The sequence below is a fragment of the Hemiscyllium ocellatum genome, chromosome 14, assembly GCF_020745735.1.
Source record: "Hemiscyllium ocellatum isolate sHemOce1 chromosome 14, sHemOce1.pat.X.cur, whole genome shotgun sequence".
Lineage (NCBI taxonomy): Eukaryota > Metazoa > Chordata > Chondrichthyes > Orectolobiformes > Hemiscylliidae > Hemiscyllium > Hemiscyllium ocellatum.
Window position 1 is genome coordinate 42,885,978 of NC_083414.1, and position 18,551 is coordinate 42,904,528.

An 18,551-nucleotide genomic window follows, 5' to 3' on the forward strand; every position below is an offset into this window, starting at 1 on the left:
GCATGGGTGAGGCACTCCTGTGGAAGATCGCACAATCAGAACAGATGTGATGGAGACAGAGAAACTGGGAGAATAGAATGGGATTCTTTGGGAAGCAGGATACGAGCATGTGTAATGGAGGTAACTGGGACTTACTGGGTTTGTAATTGATATCAGTGGACAGAATTGGAAACTGTAAAGTCAAGGAAGGGAAGTTAAGGAAGAGACAGAGATATTAAGGACTATATTCTGTCTGTTCTTCACTTTTCTTGCATTCTCTCCCAACTCACTTCTCCACGGTCGTGTTGTTTACTTTGCATTTAGTAGAAAGGACCAATTCTCTCCCTTTCACAAGTGAGACCAAGTGAAAGTGACAGGATAGCAAATGGAAGCAAAGTTGATGAACATTCTAATTCCATACGCGATCAAGAAGCAACCCTAAAGATGTCATTGATGTATTGGAGGAAGAAGAGTTATGGGTGTAGGATGAGTAAGACTGGAACAGGGATTGTTCCACAACCCACGAAGAGACAGGCATATATCTGGGGCTCATTCAGATAACCATGACCACACTTTTGATTTACAGGAAATGAGGTGAATTAAAGGAGAAGTTATTCAAACTGAAAATGAATTCATCCTGATGAAGGATGGTACTGGTGGAGGGAGACTGCAGAGGACTCTTCTCACTCTTCTCAAGGAGGAAGCAAAAAGCCTTTAAACCATTCTGTCTGGGATGGATGTGGTGGCACGGTGGCTCAGTGGTTAGCACTGCTGCCTTGCAGCATTAGGGACCTACTTTCGATTCCAGCCTCAGGAGACTGACTGTTTGGAGTTTGTACATTCGTCCCATAGAGTGCTCTGGTTTCCTCCCACTGTCCAAAGATGTGCAGGTTAGGTGAACTGGCCGTGTTAAATTGCCCACAGTGTTCAGGCATGTGTAGGTTAGGTGCATTAGTTAGGGGTAGAAGTAGAGTAATAGGATAGGGGAATGGGTCTGGGCGGATTAACCTTCGGGGGTTCGGTGCGGACTTGCTGGGCCCAATGGCCTGTTTGCACACTGTAGGGATTCTATGATATGTACATGGATTACTCATTGATGGGATAGCTGAGGTAGCTCGGGCTAGAAAACTTCAAAGTATGGAAGTAATGTAAAGTGACAGAAGAATCATAAATGTAAACAGAAAGAGACTGGACAGAGAAGAAAAGAGAATCACAATAGGAAGAGATGGAGTAATAACAGGCTGAAATTATGGTTTGCTGCAGCAATCCTGTTTGTGGGTTTGTAAAGGAGAGAGAAACACACTGCGTGCTGTTGGCGAACTATGAGGTGGGAAGCTGTGGAGGAGACATCCCCGCAGGAGATGTGGACCATGACATTACTGGCAATGAAAGTATGATGTTCAATAGTGGAGTCACGATCCAGACGGAAATAGGAGGAGGTGTCTCAGAGTTGGTGCGCAACCTCCGCTAGGTAAAGATCAGTATGCCAGACAACAATGGCACCAGCCTTATTGTCAGGTTTGATAACAAGGTTGGAATTGGTCCTGAGGGCACAGAATACTGTTAACAGAGAGATAGGTCAAAGTGGATGAGAGGGACAAAGAAATTCAGGCAGCCATGTAATGTTGGCAGTTCTCAATGAAGAGATCAAATGCCAGCAAAAGTCAAGACAGAGGGGTGCAAGTGGAAGGAGAGTACTGGAACTGGTTGAAAAGGGCTGTGCAGTGCACGGAAAGAACTCATATCCAAAGTAGGCACATGGGCAAAGATGACGGAAGAAAAATACAACATCATGTTGTAATCAAGATTCATTCAGATGCAGTTGTAAAGGGATAAAGCAAAAGTTTTTTTGATCAGCACAGATTGTACAGCAGAGGGGGAAAGGTCAGTGGGTACAGCGAATACAAGGCAAGAAATGGGATTAGACGAAGGGATGGAGTCAGAGGGAAATGTAGGGGAATGTAGATCCAGTGGGCCTCTCTGAAGAAGTTGGGTAGCAAATACCTAAATAAAAATGGAACCTCACCTCGTGAACCATATGCCTGAATTCTGTTAAACCATACTTCTGATGTTTAACAAAGAATAAGTGTTTTCTTGAAACATACACAGTTATGAAGGGGATTGACAAATAGATACTGACAGGTCGTTTCTCCTAACAGGGGTATCTACAACATGGGCCATAGTCTCGGAAAGAAAGGGGTGCTAATGTAGAATTGAAGTGAGGAATAATTTGCTTGTTCAGAGGCCTGCAATTATTTTGCAAATCTTGATCTTATGGATAGATGTCATGGATGCTCAACTGAGTATGTTATAGATTCAGAGAGATTCTTGGTCTCTCAGGAAATCAAAGGATACGGGGAGCAGGCAGGTCAGTCGACTTGAAGCAGAACATTAGCCATGATTATACTGTATTGTACTGTATGGTGCAGCAAACATGAGGCACTGTATAGTTTACTCCTGCTCTCAGACTCTCAGCAGGTTTTGCTGTCAAAATAGCAGAAATACTGCTTTCCTAGTAATTAAAAAAAACTTTTGAACAATAGATTGCAAAATTGCATTAAGATATGTATTTAAAGATCACTGTGACCGTCAGTTAATTTGCTTCACTGGCTTCATCTTATAACTCTTGGTGGGGCAGTGTTAAGCGGTGGGTGTCCAGCTTGATTAGGACTTCAGTTATTCATGTTGTTATAGCCCAGTGTGAAGCTGCAAAGCCTGAATCAAATACAGGATCCAATGCACATTTGTGCTCAGATTTCCCAATTAGTTGGTTGCAATGGGGAATAGATGGAAAACTGACCATGGAGGTAATCCTTTGCTTAGTGCCCTAATGCCCATGTATACCTCTGAACAATATTAATTGCATTCCTGATGATGTACAGAACAGTGAGAGTGGAATGGACTAGCTGATGAACATATCCAGCATGAAGTAAACATCTAATTAGAGAAGAGCTGCTGCACATTATTTACTGTGCTGGCACAGGATCAGAATCACCATGGACTATACACTAAGCATACAATATGATTTTCAATTTAAGACTTCAGTTTAAATGTACATCAATTATTTTTAAAAATTCTTTTGCACTTTGATTGGAAGCTGATTCCCCACATAGTTCCTGAACTGATGTAACTGTGCTCTGCTAAAGAGCTACTCTGTCACCTATTTTTGGTCTCATTGAAGTGTAAATACCTATTTTGAATGCAGCAATAGTATTAATGAAAAATCACAGAATTGTTACAGCTTAAGTGGAGACTATCCAGTGAAGTTAGTGGTTTCTAAGCACTGGACCTTTCTCAAACACACTGTAAAGTTTGTAATTTTCCTGATGGGTAAATAGGCAAAGTCTTTTCCCTGGGGTCGGGGGGTCCAGAACTAGAGGGCATAGGTTTAGGGTGACAGGGGAAAGATATAAAAGAGACCTACAGGGCAATCATTTTCACACCGAGGATGGTATGTGAATGGAATGAGCTGCCAGAGGAAGTGATAGAGGCTGGTACAATTGAAACATTTAAGAACCATTTACATGGGTATATGAATAGGAAGGGTTTAGAGGGATATGGGCCAGATGCTGGCAGGTGGGACTACATTGGGTTGGGATATCTGATTGGCATGAACGGGTTGGACCGAAAGGTCTGTTTCCATGCTGTACATCTCTATGACTCTGTGAGTCAAAGGAAGACTGAGAAGTTGTGGCCAGTGTCCCAGCATTAGAGGAGGCTATTCAGCCTATCATGCCTGCATCGGTTTGGTAAATGAGCATTATTACCTAGTGACAACCTTTTACTTTTTCCTCATACCCTTGACATTATCCAAAATCCTCTTCAATTCCTCAACTGAATCTGCACTCACCACACTTCTAAACAGTGCATTCCATACCCTTATTACATTTTGAGTGGGGAAAAAAAAATCTGCATTTCACCTTCGCTTCTTTATCAGATCACTTTGAATCTATCCCCCCATCATTGTTCTTTTCATGAGAGGGAATAGTTTCTCCTTATCTTCAATACCCAGCCTGATCTTGACTTTGAAAACCTTTAACAGATCTGTTTTTAGCTTTCTTCTCTCCAAGGAAAACTTCTTCAATTAATCCTTATAACAGAAGTTCCTCATCCCTGGAACCATTCTTATAAACTGCTTCTACATGTTCTCCAATGTATTCACATACTTCCTGTAATGCGGCACACAGAATGTATACAATACTCCAGCTGCGGTCTGACAAGTGTCTTAGACAAATTCAATACCACTTCCTTGTTTCTGCACTCTATTCCATTGTGAATAAAGTCAAGGGTACTATGTGCTTTAGCTTTTGTTCTCTTCACCTTCTCTGCCGTTTTCAATGAGTTGTTCACATATACATCCAGGTCTCTCTGCTCTAGCATCTCACTTAGAATTGTACCCTCTGTTTTATAATGTCTTTCAATATACTTCCTACCAACATGCATCGCCACACGCTTCTGTGCATTGAAACTCATCTGCCACCTATCCACCCATTCCATCAACTTGTCTATGTCCTTCTGGAGTTTCATACTTGTCCTCTCCACGGTTTACAATTATTCAAAGTTTTAGGTTATTTTCAAACTTTGAAAGTGTCCCCTGCACACCGAGATACTGATTGTTACTGTATATCAGGAAAAGTAATGATCTCAATACCGATCCCTACCACCTGAAAAATATCCATTAACCATTACTCTGTTTCCTATCACTTGGCCAATTTTGAATCTACTTTGTGACTGAATTCGTTATACCACAAATTATAACTTTCTTTACAAGTCTGTTGCATGGTACTGCATCAAATGCCTTCTGGAAATCCAAGTAGACCACATCAACACTGTTTACTCTCATCGATTCTTTCTGTTACCACTCCAAATAAAATCAGGAAATTAGTTGAGCATGACTTCCCCTTTAGAAATCCATGTTGTTTCTTCTTAATCAACTCACCTTTTTCCATGTAACTATTAATTAATTTCAAATAATTATCCTTAGAAGATTCCCCACCACTGAAGTTAGTAGTTGCTAAGTGCTGGACTTATCCTTACAACCTTTCTTGAACATGCTATAATGTTTGTAATTTTCCTGTCCCGTCATCTACGTTGAGTCAAAGGAAGACTGAAAGGTTGTGGCCAGTGTCCTGCAATCTCCAATCTTACTGTCTCCAAAATCTTTTGATGCATCTCATCCAGTCCAGTGCCATGTTAGTTTTAAGTACTAACAGGTTTCCAATACTTCTGGTATATCAATTTTGAAATTTTTTAATGACTGAGCTCCCTCCTCTGTCACCATGGTCTGGATGGCATCTCTTGCTTTGGTAGAACTATTGTAAGCAAGGATGTTGCTCCCCTTATCTCCACGTGTGAACACCTTACATCTACTTACTGACAAAACAATATGGACCTCCCTTTAATACCAATGTCACTCAGGTTTGTTGTTAAACAGACTTCAAAACAACCACATGATTCTGAGAAGGGTCACCTGACCTGAAATGTTAGCTCTGATCTCTCTTCACAGATGCTCCCAGACCTGCTGAGGTTTTCCAGTTACTTCTGTTTTGTTTCTGATTTATAGTATCCACAGTTCTTTCAGTTTTCAAATGATTCTTGTTGTCTTACCCCACATTAAAGGTACAGGCCCCAAACATACTCGTATTTACCTCATAATTGCAATAAATGCAAGCAGATGTTTATGAAAAGTTGAAGACAAGAGATTGGAGTCATCAGTGACATAAAACAATATGAGAGGTGGTCCAATGAGAGCAAAAGCACATAGTAGATACTGTTAACCCTGGTGTGAACAACACAATTATTTCAGTGTAAAACATTTACCTTCATATGTCCCAACTTCTAGAAGAGTGCCACTCTCCTCAAGGTCAAAGAACTCCTTCACTGTGAGAAAGTTGTAGTCAACACCAGGAACTTCTCCCTCTCGAGGTGGTCGAGTTGTACCTGATGAGAAAAAAATAGAAAATGCTGATTTTTAAAAAAGAATTTTTAGTACTTCTCAATAGGTGAATTTTCAGACAGGCTTTTTTTTTTACATTTATTGGGTTTATGTATGCCTTTCATTTGTCTAGCACCTGATAGCAGAATTGCAAGCCAATATTGTTTATTTATTTGAGGAAGTGACACCTTAAATGAACTGGAAATTTATTTAATGATTTTCCATTCTTGATCCTTCCTTATGCTTTCTATTCTTTTACTCAATTAAATTGTGCCAGTCCTTCTTAATCCTTCACATTTTAGCCCTCTTATCAGTACAGCATCCTTCTCTTTGATTTTTTTTATATTAAAAATATTCTGAGTTGGCAGTTTTCCCAATATTCTCCCATTCTTCTGTTATCTGTTATACGTTAATCCCCAAAACTAAATCAAACAATGCTTCCTTTATGAATAAACTAGAAATGCACTGATCCAGGAATCAATCTTGGTTATTAAATATGTTCTCCTCTTTGAGTACAAAAATTACTTTTAACCCAGTTCATTTGAGATTGAAAATAATCACCAAATATTAACGGGCAATCTTAGATGTTACTCTGACCTGCCCTGCCAATCACATTCTATCTTAAATCCATTGCATAGTCACCTGTAACAATGCAGCAAAACCTTTACAAAATCCAGACTTGTGCTGATTAAAGGCAAGTTGCATTCAGACCACACAAGTGTCAGTCAATGACCATCTCCATAAAGAGATAATTTAACCATCTTCCCTTGACTTTCAACAGCATTTTAAATGCTGAATCCCCACTATCAACATCCTGGGAGGTGACTATTGATCAGAAACGGATCACGACTTGCTACAAGAGCACATCAGATCTTTTGAATCTAAGAAGTAACTCACTTCCTGATTCTCCACAATTAGCAAAGCACAGTCAGGAGTGTGATGGAATACTCTACATCTGCCTGTATGAGTGCTGTTCCAAGTTCAACATCATCTAGAAGAAATCAAGCTGCTTGACAGGCTTCCCATCGAATATTATTAAAATTCACTCACTCTACCACAGATGCACAGTGACAGATGTATGTACCATCTACAGAATATATTACAGCAATTTGCCAAACCTTCTTTGGGAGCTCTTTTCAAACCCACAACTTCCATCATCTCTAAACCACACATTATCTTGAGTTGGAACATGTCACCACTTCTTCATATTCACTGCTGAAATGTCTGGAACTTCCTACCTAACATTGTTGTAAGTATAGCTCCATAGGATGGGCAGCAGCACCTGAAGGAGGCAGCTCCCTGCCACTGTCTCAAGGGCAATTAGGGATGGGCAACAAAGGATTACTTTATCAAGAATGGTCACAACCTACGAAGGAATAAATATGAACATTATTTCCATTTCTGTTCCTTAACTTTACAGGAATAGATCACATTTTCACACAAACCAAAAACATACTTTTGTAGTGGCTCATCGGACATCCAACCTTTTAATCTTGTAATAGTAAAGTAACTAATATTTTGAAATGGTGCACTAAACATGTCTATGTGATGTCTACCAAAAAAAAAGACCAGATTTTGCAATGAGAAGAAAAGAGAATGAGGTTGCTTATTTCCACAGAAAGCCTGTTCAGTTGTAAAATTACCTTCAATAGAAAGCATCTGCCATGACAGGCGCTGTGCTGAATTCCTGGTCTTTCATTTAAGACAGACTTGTTACAATTTATGGAATGCTTGGTCTTAGCTAATTACACAATACGAAGATGAGGTTAATATAAAACAAAAAAAACCTGAAAATATAAAATTGAATCTGACATTGACTTCTTAAAATCTAACCATAAACATTTTTAAAAAAAATTTGAAAAACTGTATAAAAACCCAAACAAATCTATTTCCAAAAATTATCAGTGCTTAGAAGATCTTGTGTACACAACTTCCCTCCCCATAACCCCCCAAAAACACACTACAAATATCTGTAAACTAATATCAATGCTTGAAATAAATAATTAGATTGCAGCATCCTTGAACATGATGAGGTCCCAGAGGACTTGAAAATTGCTAGTATTTTTTAAGGGTAAAATAAAAGTTCTGTGGGGACAGCCAGTAGAAAAGGAAAGTACTGGTAACAATTAAAAGGCAGCTCTGCAGGATTATCCAATCTGTTGACTGATTTGCAGAGATTTATTCAAAAAGAAGGGTAACATTTTGGAATTTAAAGTTTCCCTTACAAAGTTCAAAGTCATGGTTAGCAATACAGTTTTCAAAATTTGTATCAGCATCATATCACACGTTGCAAGAAATAATCCTACAACAGTGGAGTCCTGGTTTGTTGTAAAGATATGATTTGTATTGTCAACAGCAAACAGAACAACAGAAAAACAACTTGGCATGTGCACTTCTTTTAAAGTTGCACCTTAATGAATGGGGGTGGGTCCATGGCTGTGAGTACAAATTCACTTTGCTCATGCATGGAGACAGGCTGAGTCACTGTCCAACAGGGGTTCTCAATGTTCATGTTGCCACTGCAGCTACAGAAATCTGTCTCTTCCAGTCTTGTGCAGACTCACAGAAGGCAGCATTGCCACCTTACTTACTGTGCGACTGTGAAAGCAGGACCACAGGTAGAGTGTAAGTATACCTGTAAGTATGTTATGACATGGCCTGCCTGAGACATGACTGATCATTGACAGCAGGATTTCTAAAGAAAGGAGTTAAACTTGCAGTGGAACTGAATTTGTGAATTTCACACTCCACTACAGCTGATTGTTAGCCACTTTCACCATTCTTGCTGGATCTTCTGATGCCTCATTCATAAGAAAGCAAAACTGTCTTCATCCACATGGTGATATCAGTCGTCAGTTCTAGCTCTAATGCTTTTGGAATTGGAAGGCTTTGAAACGAAAGGTAAACCCACCTGATATCAATTGTCCAGTTTGGTTTTTAGAGCTGGACTGTACAGGGACTGTTTCATACCAAAGGTACCTTCTGCAATTATAATTTTCAGTGCTTTCTGCTGTGTCAAATCAATTTTTATAAATCAAAGGCAGCAATGCTAAAATATGCCTCTATAAAATCCAACAGACCACAAAGGGGCTTTTCATTAAATCAGAAGGTTAAAATTCTGTGCTTATACTGTTGAAAGTTCGAGACACCGATACACATTAGTCTATGTAACATATATCACAGAAGGGTACTAGCTGGTCAAATATACTTAGGTTTATCCACAACAGTATTTACAAGACAACGCTATCGCAGCCAGAAATTAGATTCTGTATTTACTGGTGTTGCAAACATATAAATAACTAACTGAAGACACAACGTAGAGGTCACTGCACAGTGAGTGACTGCAGGTGACATGGGTACTTTATAGTGGAATGTCAGTCTTTATATCATGTAACTGTCTTGAAGGTCGATCTATGCTGTAACATGATATCCTCTTTTCCCTTAAAGAATGGGAACCCTTTTCCGATAACATGGGCACAGATACATGTAGATTTATTGTGTCTATACACTCATCTCGATAGATGTATAACATGAACAGATCTAGACCTTAAACAGCAATCCGTATTTGGTATGTAGCTACACTTCATGATGTGCTATGATTTGCAGTAAATATGTGGTTGTTGTCTTGTAAGGAATTTTAATTATCTGAGTCGCCATCATCTGTGATGAGTGGCTGACGATATGACGTTTGGATATATAAAAATAAACACAGACTGCAGAGGCTGGAAATTAGAAATAAAAACAGAAATTGCTGGAAAAACTCAGCAGGTCTAGCACAAGTTTGGTTATGTTGTCTACTTTTTCATTGGATTTAACCATTGCTCAGTACAACATACTGTGACCTAGGATATACATGACATAATATTTTTCCATGAGCCAATATATGTTCTGAGGCTGAGGGGTGACCTCAGGTAAGTAGACAAGGTCTCTTCCCTGGGGTGGGGGAGTCCAGAACCAGAGGGCATAGGTTTAAGGTGAAAGGGAATGGATAAAAATTTGAAAGGGACCGAAGGGGCAACTTTTTCACACAAATGGTGGTGCATGTATGAAATGAGTTGCCAGAAAAAGAGGTGTAGGCTGGTACAATTACAATATTTAAAAGGCATCTGGATGTGCATATGAATAGGAAGGGTATAGTGGGATATGGACAATAGGACTAGATTAATTTAGGATGTCTGGTTGGCATGGACAACGTGAACCAAAGGGTCTGTTTCCATGCTGTACATCTCTATGACTCTATGTTTGTTTGAAAATTGAATTCATATACTTGCCCTTGTTCAGTTTAGAGTAACTGCCTGCAAGCTTGTTGATGATGCTTTCGTGCCATTTTCTCCTTCTTCCTAACAGTGCTCCCTGCAATGTGGTTAGGTCAGGACAGTGTGGTAGGGAAGAACTGTGTGGATCAGTCTCCCAAATATGAGAATCGTTGTGGAGGGTAAATGCCTCAAGGAATATTATGAATATACTGAATACATTTATTCAAAAGTCTTGGCAAGTCATTTTACATTTAATGACAATGGATCTTTCAGGACGACCAGTGCATTCTGCAAATCTGTTCAACAGAAAGCCGCAAGGAGGGAAGGTAACATGCTGATCATCCATTTCCTTCACATTTCTTTGAAGAGTGCACTAACTTATTGTGGACCATTGTTAGAAACAAATTGGTAAGATACGCTGAACATACTGAATATAGTAGTCAACAACCATTGCATTAGTAGAATCCTTAATTTGTCTCACAAAAGGGCATTTGGTTAAATTAATCAGTCACTAAAATCTAATTCTGTACCATATCTCAGAAGGCATCTTGTGCGGAAACAGAGGTTATCTCAACTGTTGAGACTAATGGAATTGATGTTTCAAACAACTTGCTCAGTTGATCAATGCCCCTATTAACACTGGGTCAATCTTTCTTTACTGCACCTAGGTCATTATGTGTTCTGTATATGGACTGGTATTCTTGATGTAGAGTTTATGGAATTATGAATTGTTTGTCTTTGAAGATTATGTTCTTGGAGAGTCGTAGTTCATCTCCTGAATGACCAGAAAAAAATGTACTAGCTTGAGGAGCCTGCTGGATGCGTTCAGGCTGATGATCTTCTTGAGCTGTTGTAACTCATCATCATTCGACACAGCCTGCTGAATCTGCTCTTCTGAGCTCTGACAAAAATGAACAAGACTGATGCTGCTGTCTTACAAGTGGGGTATATGTCAACTTGTAGATTATAATAATATGTAGATCCATACATGCCGGCAGACTGAAAATAGCTGCTCCTTGTGTTGACAGTATAAAACGTTTAGGTGTCAATTCTGAGGATCATATTGGCACTTAAGAAAGATAATGCCATGCATGGGATTTCAGATCAGTGGAAGCAGTTAACCTCTCCTGTGTATACTGCACCACACTGATGCTGTGTCATTTTCATTAGTATGTCTCACATGACATACTTTAAGCACGAGTGTCAACTTTGGCATATTGTGCATAGCGTCCACTCCTTTTGTAGTATATCACTTGGTTGGAATAAAGGCTTCAGTTTTTCTGATGGCATCCATGGGTTGTGTTAAGTTTGCAACATCTAACTGGGGTCTGTAAGCTGAAATATTGTGGCTACCTCTTGGGACATGGTTCACATGATTGAGCGCCATGACTGGAACTTTTCAAGCTTCTTTGGCACTGTTAAAAATCACACAACACCAGGTTATAGTCCAACAGGTTTATTTGGAAGCACTAGTTTTCAGAGTGCTGCTCCTTCATCATGTGATTCTGGAGAATAAGATTGTAAAACACAGAATTTATAGCAAAGTTTACAGAGTGATGTAACTGAAATTATACATTGAAAAAGACCCGGATTGTTTGCTAAGTCTAATTTTTTAGAAAGATCATGTTGGTTTCAGTTCTTTCATATGTAAATCGCAAAACTTTTTTTTAAACACAAAAAAGTTACACTCTCAAATGCACTTTAGCAATGGTGTCATGTCGGCCCAGATAAGGTACTGAAGGTGTTAACTCCCTGTCAGCCTGTCTGTGCCACAATGGTCAGACTGATTCCATTCTAAAAAAACAGATTTATAGAATCTTATATGGATTCATGCAGTTTTTGAGCAAAGTAAAATGTAATTTTGCAAGTATAAATTCACCCCACAAACTTCTGTGTGGATGGGGAAGAGGTTATGAGTGGGTGTATATATTTGTCAGAGTGTAAAGGGGTGTAAGTCTGTGTGTGTGAGTGAGAGTGAGAGTGAGAGTGAGAGTGTGAGTGTGAGTGTGTGTGTGAGAGAGAGTGTGAGTGTATGCGCACATACGTGTATAGTTAAATGGGGTCACCTGTAGTTGAAAGAACACAGGGTCCCGGTTGAGGCATTCCCATGGGTACCGAACGTGGCTATCAGCCTCTGCTCGGCCACTTTTTATAGTTGCCTGTCCTGAAGTCCACCTTGGAGGACGGTCACCAGAAGGTCCGAGGTCTAATGTTCCAGACCGCTGAAGTGTTCTCGGACTCGGAGGGAACACTCCTGTCTGTTGATTGCTGTGCAGTGTCCATTCATCTATTGCTGTAGCCTCTGCTCGGTTTCAATGTACCGTTCCTCAGGGCATCCTTGCCTGCAGTGTATGAGATAGACAACATTGGCTGAACCACATGAGTATCTGCCATGTAGCTGGTGGGAGCTGTCCCCACACGTCAAAATGGTATCCGTGTCGATTTTATGACACGTTTTTCAGCGTCTACCGTGACAAGGTTGTATGGAGTTGTCCTGAAAGCTACGAACAATGATCTATTTGAGGTTCAGTGGCTGTTTAAAGGCGAGAAGTGGAGGTGTAGGGAAGGTTTTGGCCAGGTGCACATCCTCATTGATAACATGTCGCAGATTGCATAGAACATGGTGTAGTTTTTCAGCCCCTGGGAAGTACTGGACAACGAAGGGTGCCTTGTCGGTTGCAGCACGTGTCTGTCTCCTGAGGAGGTCATTACGGTTCCTCGCTGTGGCATGTCGGAACTGGCGGTCGATGAGTTGAGCATCGTACCCCGTTCCTATGAGGGCATTCCTGAGTACTTCCAGGTGTCTGTCACGTTCCTCCTCATCTGAACAGATCATATGTATGCATAGGGCTTGTCCATAGAAGATGGCTGTTTTAACCCATGGCTAACCTCACGATGCTACACTTCTCCAGCTTCCATCAGAAACATATTAAAAGTGTAGCATCGTGAGGTTAGCCATGGGTTTGCGGTAGAGTGAGGTTCTGAGGTATCCATCCTTGATGGAGATGCAGGTGTCCAAGAATGAGATAGTAGAGAGTAGTCCTTGGTGAGTTTGATGGTGGGATGAAACTTGTTGATATCACTGTGTAGTTGTTTCAGTGACTCCTCACCACGGTTCAGAGGAAGAAAATGTTGTCAAGATACCTGGTGTATAGTGTTGGTTGGAGATCCTGCATAGAGAAAAAGACTTGTTTAAACCTGTGCATGAAAATGTTGGCATATTGGGGTGCAGATTTGGTCCCCACGGCTGTTCCATGTGTGTGGATGAAGTACTGGTTGTCAAAGGCAAAGACTTTGTGACTGAGGATAAAGTGGATGAGTTATAGGACAGTGCTTAGAGATTGGCAGTTGTTGGTATTGAGTACTGAGGCTATTGCCATGATGCTGTCATTGTGGGGGATGCTGGTGTAGAGTGCGGAAACATCCATTGTGAAGAGGAATGTTCCCGTTTTGACTGGTCCATGGGTGCTGAGTTTCTGTAAGAAATCTGTAGTGTCGCGACAGAAGCTCGGGGTGCCTTGTACAATAGGTTTCAAGATGCCTTCGACATAGCCAGAGAGGCTTTCACACAGAGTCCCACTGCCTGATATGATGGAATGTGCTGGTGTATTGGCTTTATGTATCTTCAGAAGGCAGTAGAAGTCGCCCACGCGAGAAGTACTTGGGATGAGTGTGCGTAGGGAACTCTAAAGAACAGGGTCCAAAGTGCTGACCAATGTGTGCTGTTTGGTTGGATTGGCTGGTAAGTTGCCTGTGATGTCCCTGGTTGCTCAGTTGTCGGTACACTTTCTTGCAGTAATGTTTTCTATTCTGAATGATGATGGCTCCTCCTCTATCTGCTGGTTTGATGACAATGTTGTGATTGGTTTTGAGAGCATTCATGGCATTGCGTTGTGATCGGGTGATGTTTGATTAGATTAGATTACTTACAGTGTGGAAACAGGCCCTTCGGCCCAACAAGTCCACACCGAACCGCTAAAGCGCAAACCACGCACACTCATTCCCCTACATTTACCCCTTCGCCTAACACTACGGGCAATTTAGCATGGCTAATTCACGTATCCTGCACATTTTTGGACTGTGGGAGGAAACCAGAGCACCCAGAGGAAACCCATGCAGACACAGGGAGAATGTGCAATCTCCACACAGTCAGTCAGTCGCCTGAGGTGGGAGTTGAACCCGGGTCTCTGGCGCTATGAGGCAGTAGTGCTAACCACTGTGCCGCCCACTTTCTGCTCTACCTTGTGGGTGTGGCTGATGAATCTGGCATTTATATATTTCCTGATGGTTTGAGCATACATGTCAAGCCCAGGTCAGCGGCCCTCCAGTGGGATTCATGTTGACTCCTTCTTTGCTCACTCCTTTACGGATCCCTATGATGACTGTTCAGGTTCGTTGCTGGGCTCATTGGGATCACTGCTGGCACCTTGAAAGAATTCCTGGGGTCTCATTCATCTGATGAATTCCTCCGTGTCTGCTGGAAGAACCATGGGGTCCATTTTAGTGGTGGGGCAGAAACTGAGACCACTGCTCAGAACTTCAATCTTTTCCAGTTGAAGGACATGATCCGATAAGTTGATGATGGACTTCCCCCTCGGTGATAACATTATCCACTGTGTTGCTGGGGTGGACCAAGTTTCTCCAGTTTATTGTTCCTGGTGTACATTTGCATGGTGTAGTTTGGTTGCCTTGTCTGTTTGGCAATGTGCCGTAACTGTACTGCTGTTTCCTGAGTGCAGGCTCAGTTCTTTGGCACTGTTCCTCAGTAAGCTGTTCTTTGCAAGTTGCTGTGGAGTATTGTGTTTGCACTTTGTCTTTTTCTGAGCAATTAACTTTGCTACACATTTTAGTCCAATGTCCTCTTATAAGACATAGCTTCCATACGTCATAAAATGCTGCACATTGTCTTAGTTGGAGAGAAAAGCCACACCTCATACAAGACTGGATGATCTGCTTAGCCTGGTGTTATCTGCAAATGGCTGTTTCAGGATTAAATAACAACTGATGCAGCTGATCTGCTACAATTTCTTTGAACTTGCAAGCCTCTTTGAGTACAACATCAATAGTGTACTCCTTAGGTTTGTCCAAAAGTGGTTTTCTGAAGAATTTGACGGGTGCAGAGGCAATGACCAGCTTCATCAGCCTTTCAGCTAGGTTAGCCTTGGCACAATCAAATCCCATATCTTTGTGACAACGCCTACCGCCAATTTAATGCATTGCTTGACCTGACTGTTATTGCTATAACATGATCGCAAAATGGCAGAACCAAAAAATAACTGTAAGGAAAGCCTTCCAAATATAGAAAACTGTTCTTTTCAGTCTTTTTTTTAAGTTCTAGGAATGCTATTCTTTTAAGCTAGGAACAGTCCTTTGAACAGCCACTTTAAAAAAAATCCAGGTTGTCCCAGGCCACTTGTAAACAGCACAATTGCGAAAGAGTAGAGCACAAACAATGCTCCAGAACAAGTTTGTAACTTTTAGTTTGGTAGCTTTAACTTAAGCTCCGAAATCAAAGATTGACGTGTGATTGTTAGGAAACAAGAAGAGTTCATATGTCTGCCAGTTTTTCAGTCTTTAGTGACTACTTATTGCCATTAAACAGCCGTTATGACTGGTGTCTAGAGACATTCACTGTCACCAATGGCAACCATATGTAGTTTTTTGTATGTCAGCCCACTACACCACACATTCTTATTGAGTCAACCATCTTAAGTTTATTTATAATGCTAATTATTTACAAGGCTATAATATGACTGACTTTTATAGAATCTGGGTTTAGTGCTTATGTTTCTGCATATTACATGCACATTTCTAACTGACTGAAGACATTACACTGACTCCATCACACAACAAGAATGATTGCAGGTGAGGCAGCTACCTTTCTACCAGAATGTCATGTGCCATGTTGTTACATAATCATCTTAAAGGCATAGTCCTGTTTGGTTTGAAAGCCATGCCACAATACAACAGACAATACTTACAGGGGAAAAGAATTCTTAGTGGTCCAATACTCTAAAATACTATTGCTGTACACTGTAATGTGTTACACTGAGTTTTTCTGGATGACTGACCTTCCTATGCTTCAGCCTGATGTCCTCTTTTGGGACAAAGCTTGCATAGGTCACGAGAGGACTCAACACTGTCCTGGTGGGTGAGACAAGTCACATCTCATACAAGATTGGATGTTCTGCTTAAACTATCAATAGCTACAATAGTTGTGATTATTTTGAAGTTACAAGGATTCCTTTTATGTATCAATTTTAAATCTTCAAAAAACAATAATCTTGATTTTAGGTTTTGCATCTCTGAATTGGAGTTTGCATATCATTTCAAATTGTTTGGAGGTCAGGTACAGTGTTAAGCACATTAGTTAGACTATCACGTCTGACACTAATTACCTGTTTCCATGGAAATGGGATTAGGCTGTTGATTAGAGGGAGGGAAGGAAGGAAAGGTGCACAGACACACAGATAAAGCATCCCTGAATAGGCACAGAGCTGCAATGGCAGTTCAGGCAATACTGCTGTTTTTCAGGGCATATCACATTTCTGAGGAATACCATAAAAGGATAAAAGGAACAGTGATCATTTCTACCTTTACTGATTGATTGAATCCTGACTGTAGCATCAATATTGATGAAAGAAAGGCACTGAGATTTGATATGCACAACTAAAGCATTTATCCTGCAGTAATGGTGGGGAGAAATGACATAAATATTTCAAAAGGTACAGTCCAAATGTACACAATATTGAGCACTCGCTTGTTTGCCATGCGCATCTGTGATAGATCGTGTACGGGCAGATGAACTACCAAAGAAACTGCAACATTATGGGACAGTTTTCAAACTAAGACTGCTTTATGTTTGAAGGAGAGCAACTCAGACATCAGACAAAGAAATAATCCCAACAGCTCTTGGTAAACGTAACAGCAGGAAAGCAAAGCTGAGCGTGGCTTCACTCTGCGCATGCCTAATGTAGTCAAAGCTTGATGCCCTGGAATGTGCAGGTCAATCTTGAGAAAGGCGGCCTCACATTTGACCAATTGTTGCACTGTGATATTCAATGGACCTGAAAAGAGAGGCACATCTATCCTCATGTAGAAGGATGATAAGCTTGCAACTGGACACACGCCTGACAGATGGCATTTCACGTGGTTTTCATAAACTGCCTGCAGACGCAACAATGACACAAACTCACAATGCAAATGCATTTAGGTCAGTCACACAGATATCTACATTATATAAACATTCACCAGAAATCTACCAAGTTGTTTTTGTTATATGATAACTACAACAGTTGCACATGACCACAGTGAAAGAGAAGGGAAATGAGTTCAGACAAGATTGTCCCATCAAAGTTATAATACTAGAACAATGGGGAGGTATAATACTGGATGAAAAGGTCTCCTGTAAACAATATTTAAGTTTCTGTTTGAGGATATTTCGTTATCGTATTTAAAGTAGATGAGGAAACTTATGAGCAAAAAAAGGCCAACTCAATAGAGTATTGCCTCTGCCACATTGTGTTACTTAACATTATTTCAAGTGTCCGGTTGCTCTTTGAGATTAGTATCTGGTTGATTTTCCGTGACAAAACTGAAAGAAAAATCTTTTTATTTCGAGCTTCCATTGGGTTGAGAAGGCTCCTCAATCCAAGTGCAAAAACTTGCGCTAAAACCTCTGCACACATTTTAAGAGCTATGACAAATTGCATCACAACATATAAGATAATCCACAACATTCTAAACCAATCAACAAACTGAGATCCAGATCTTCTGGTTTCCAGATAGCCAGAAACCACATGTACTGATGGGAGTGCTATAGATACCCTCAGATGTCCCAACCCACTGACTATGTACTAATTACCTGGGGAGTTTAAACTTCTGATAGGCAATTACGTTGAGGTTGGAACCCTCTGAAAAAGTCTTAATAACTTGATTCGTTACCCAGAAAGTCTTAGAGGAATCATAATCAGTTCAAGATCCTGGGTAACTATAAAACTGACCTATTGCCCAAACACTCACACTGATCCCCCTCAGATATTTTACTAGTCAACACCCAAAATCCCTGCCCAACACCTGATCCACCCTAGCACCTGACCTACCAACCCAGCACCTACCCACTCACTAAACCACTTTCTATAGCATCCCATCATGCACTTACCTGCCACCCTTCCTACCCAACTACAATCTGCTCTCCAAACCCCTGCCAATCTATCTCTTCATCCATTTATCAACTATCATATCCCCTAACTCACCCAACTGCCACACTAGTCCCTCACCAGCCACCTATTAACCTTGTCCTTCACCTCTTTAGTTAAGTTTTTCCATAGTTTGACGAAGTTTGTTTGAGCATTTGAGCCTGGAATATGACAGCTAATGTT

At 40.7% G+C, this 18,551-nt stretch overlaps 1 protein-coding gene across 3 annotated transcripts in view; it reads right to left on the bottom strand.

Moving 5' to 3' along the window:
• Positions 1-18,551, bottom strand: part of magi1b (membrane associated guanylate kinase, WW and PDZ domain containing 1b) — a 443,982-nt gene that overhangs the window by 110,938 nt on the left and 314,493 nt on the right. For all 3 annotated transcript variants that reach the window (XM_060835674.1, XM_060835673.1, XM_060835672.1), the window contains exon 3: positions 5,800-5,919. In XM_060835674.1, the coding sequence (XP_060691657.1) occupies positions 5,800-5,919 (120 nt within the window). The remainder of the gene's footprint in view (positions 1-5,799; positions 5,920-18,551) is intronic.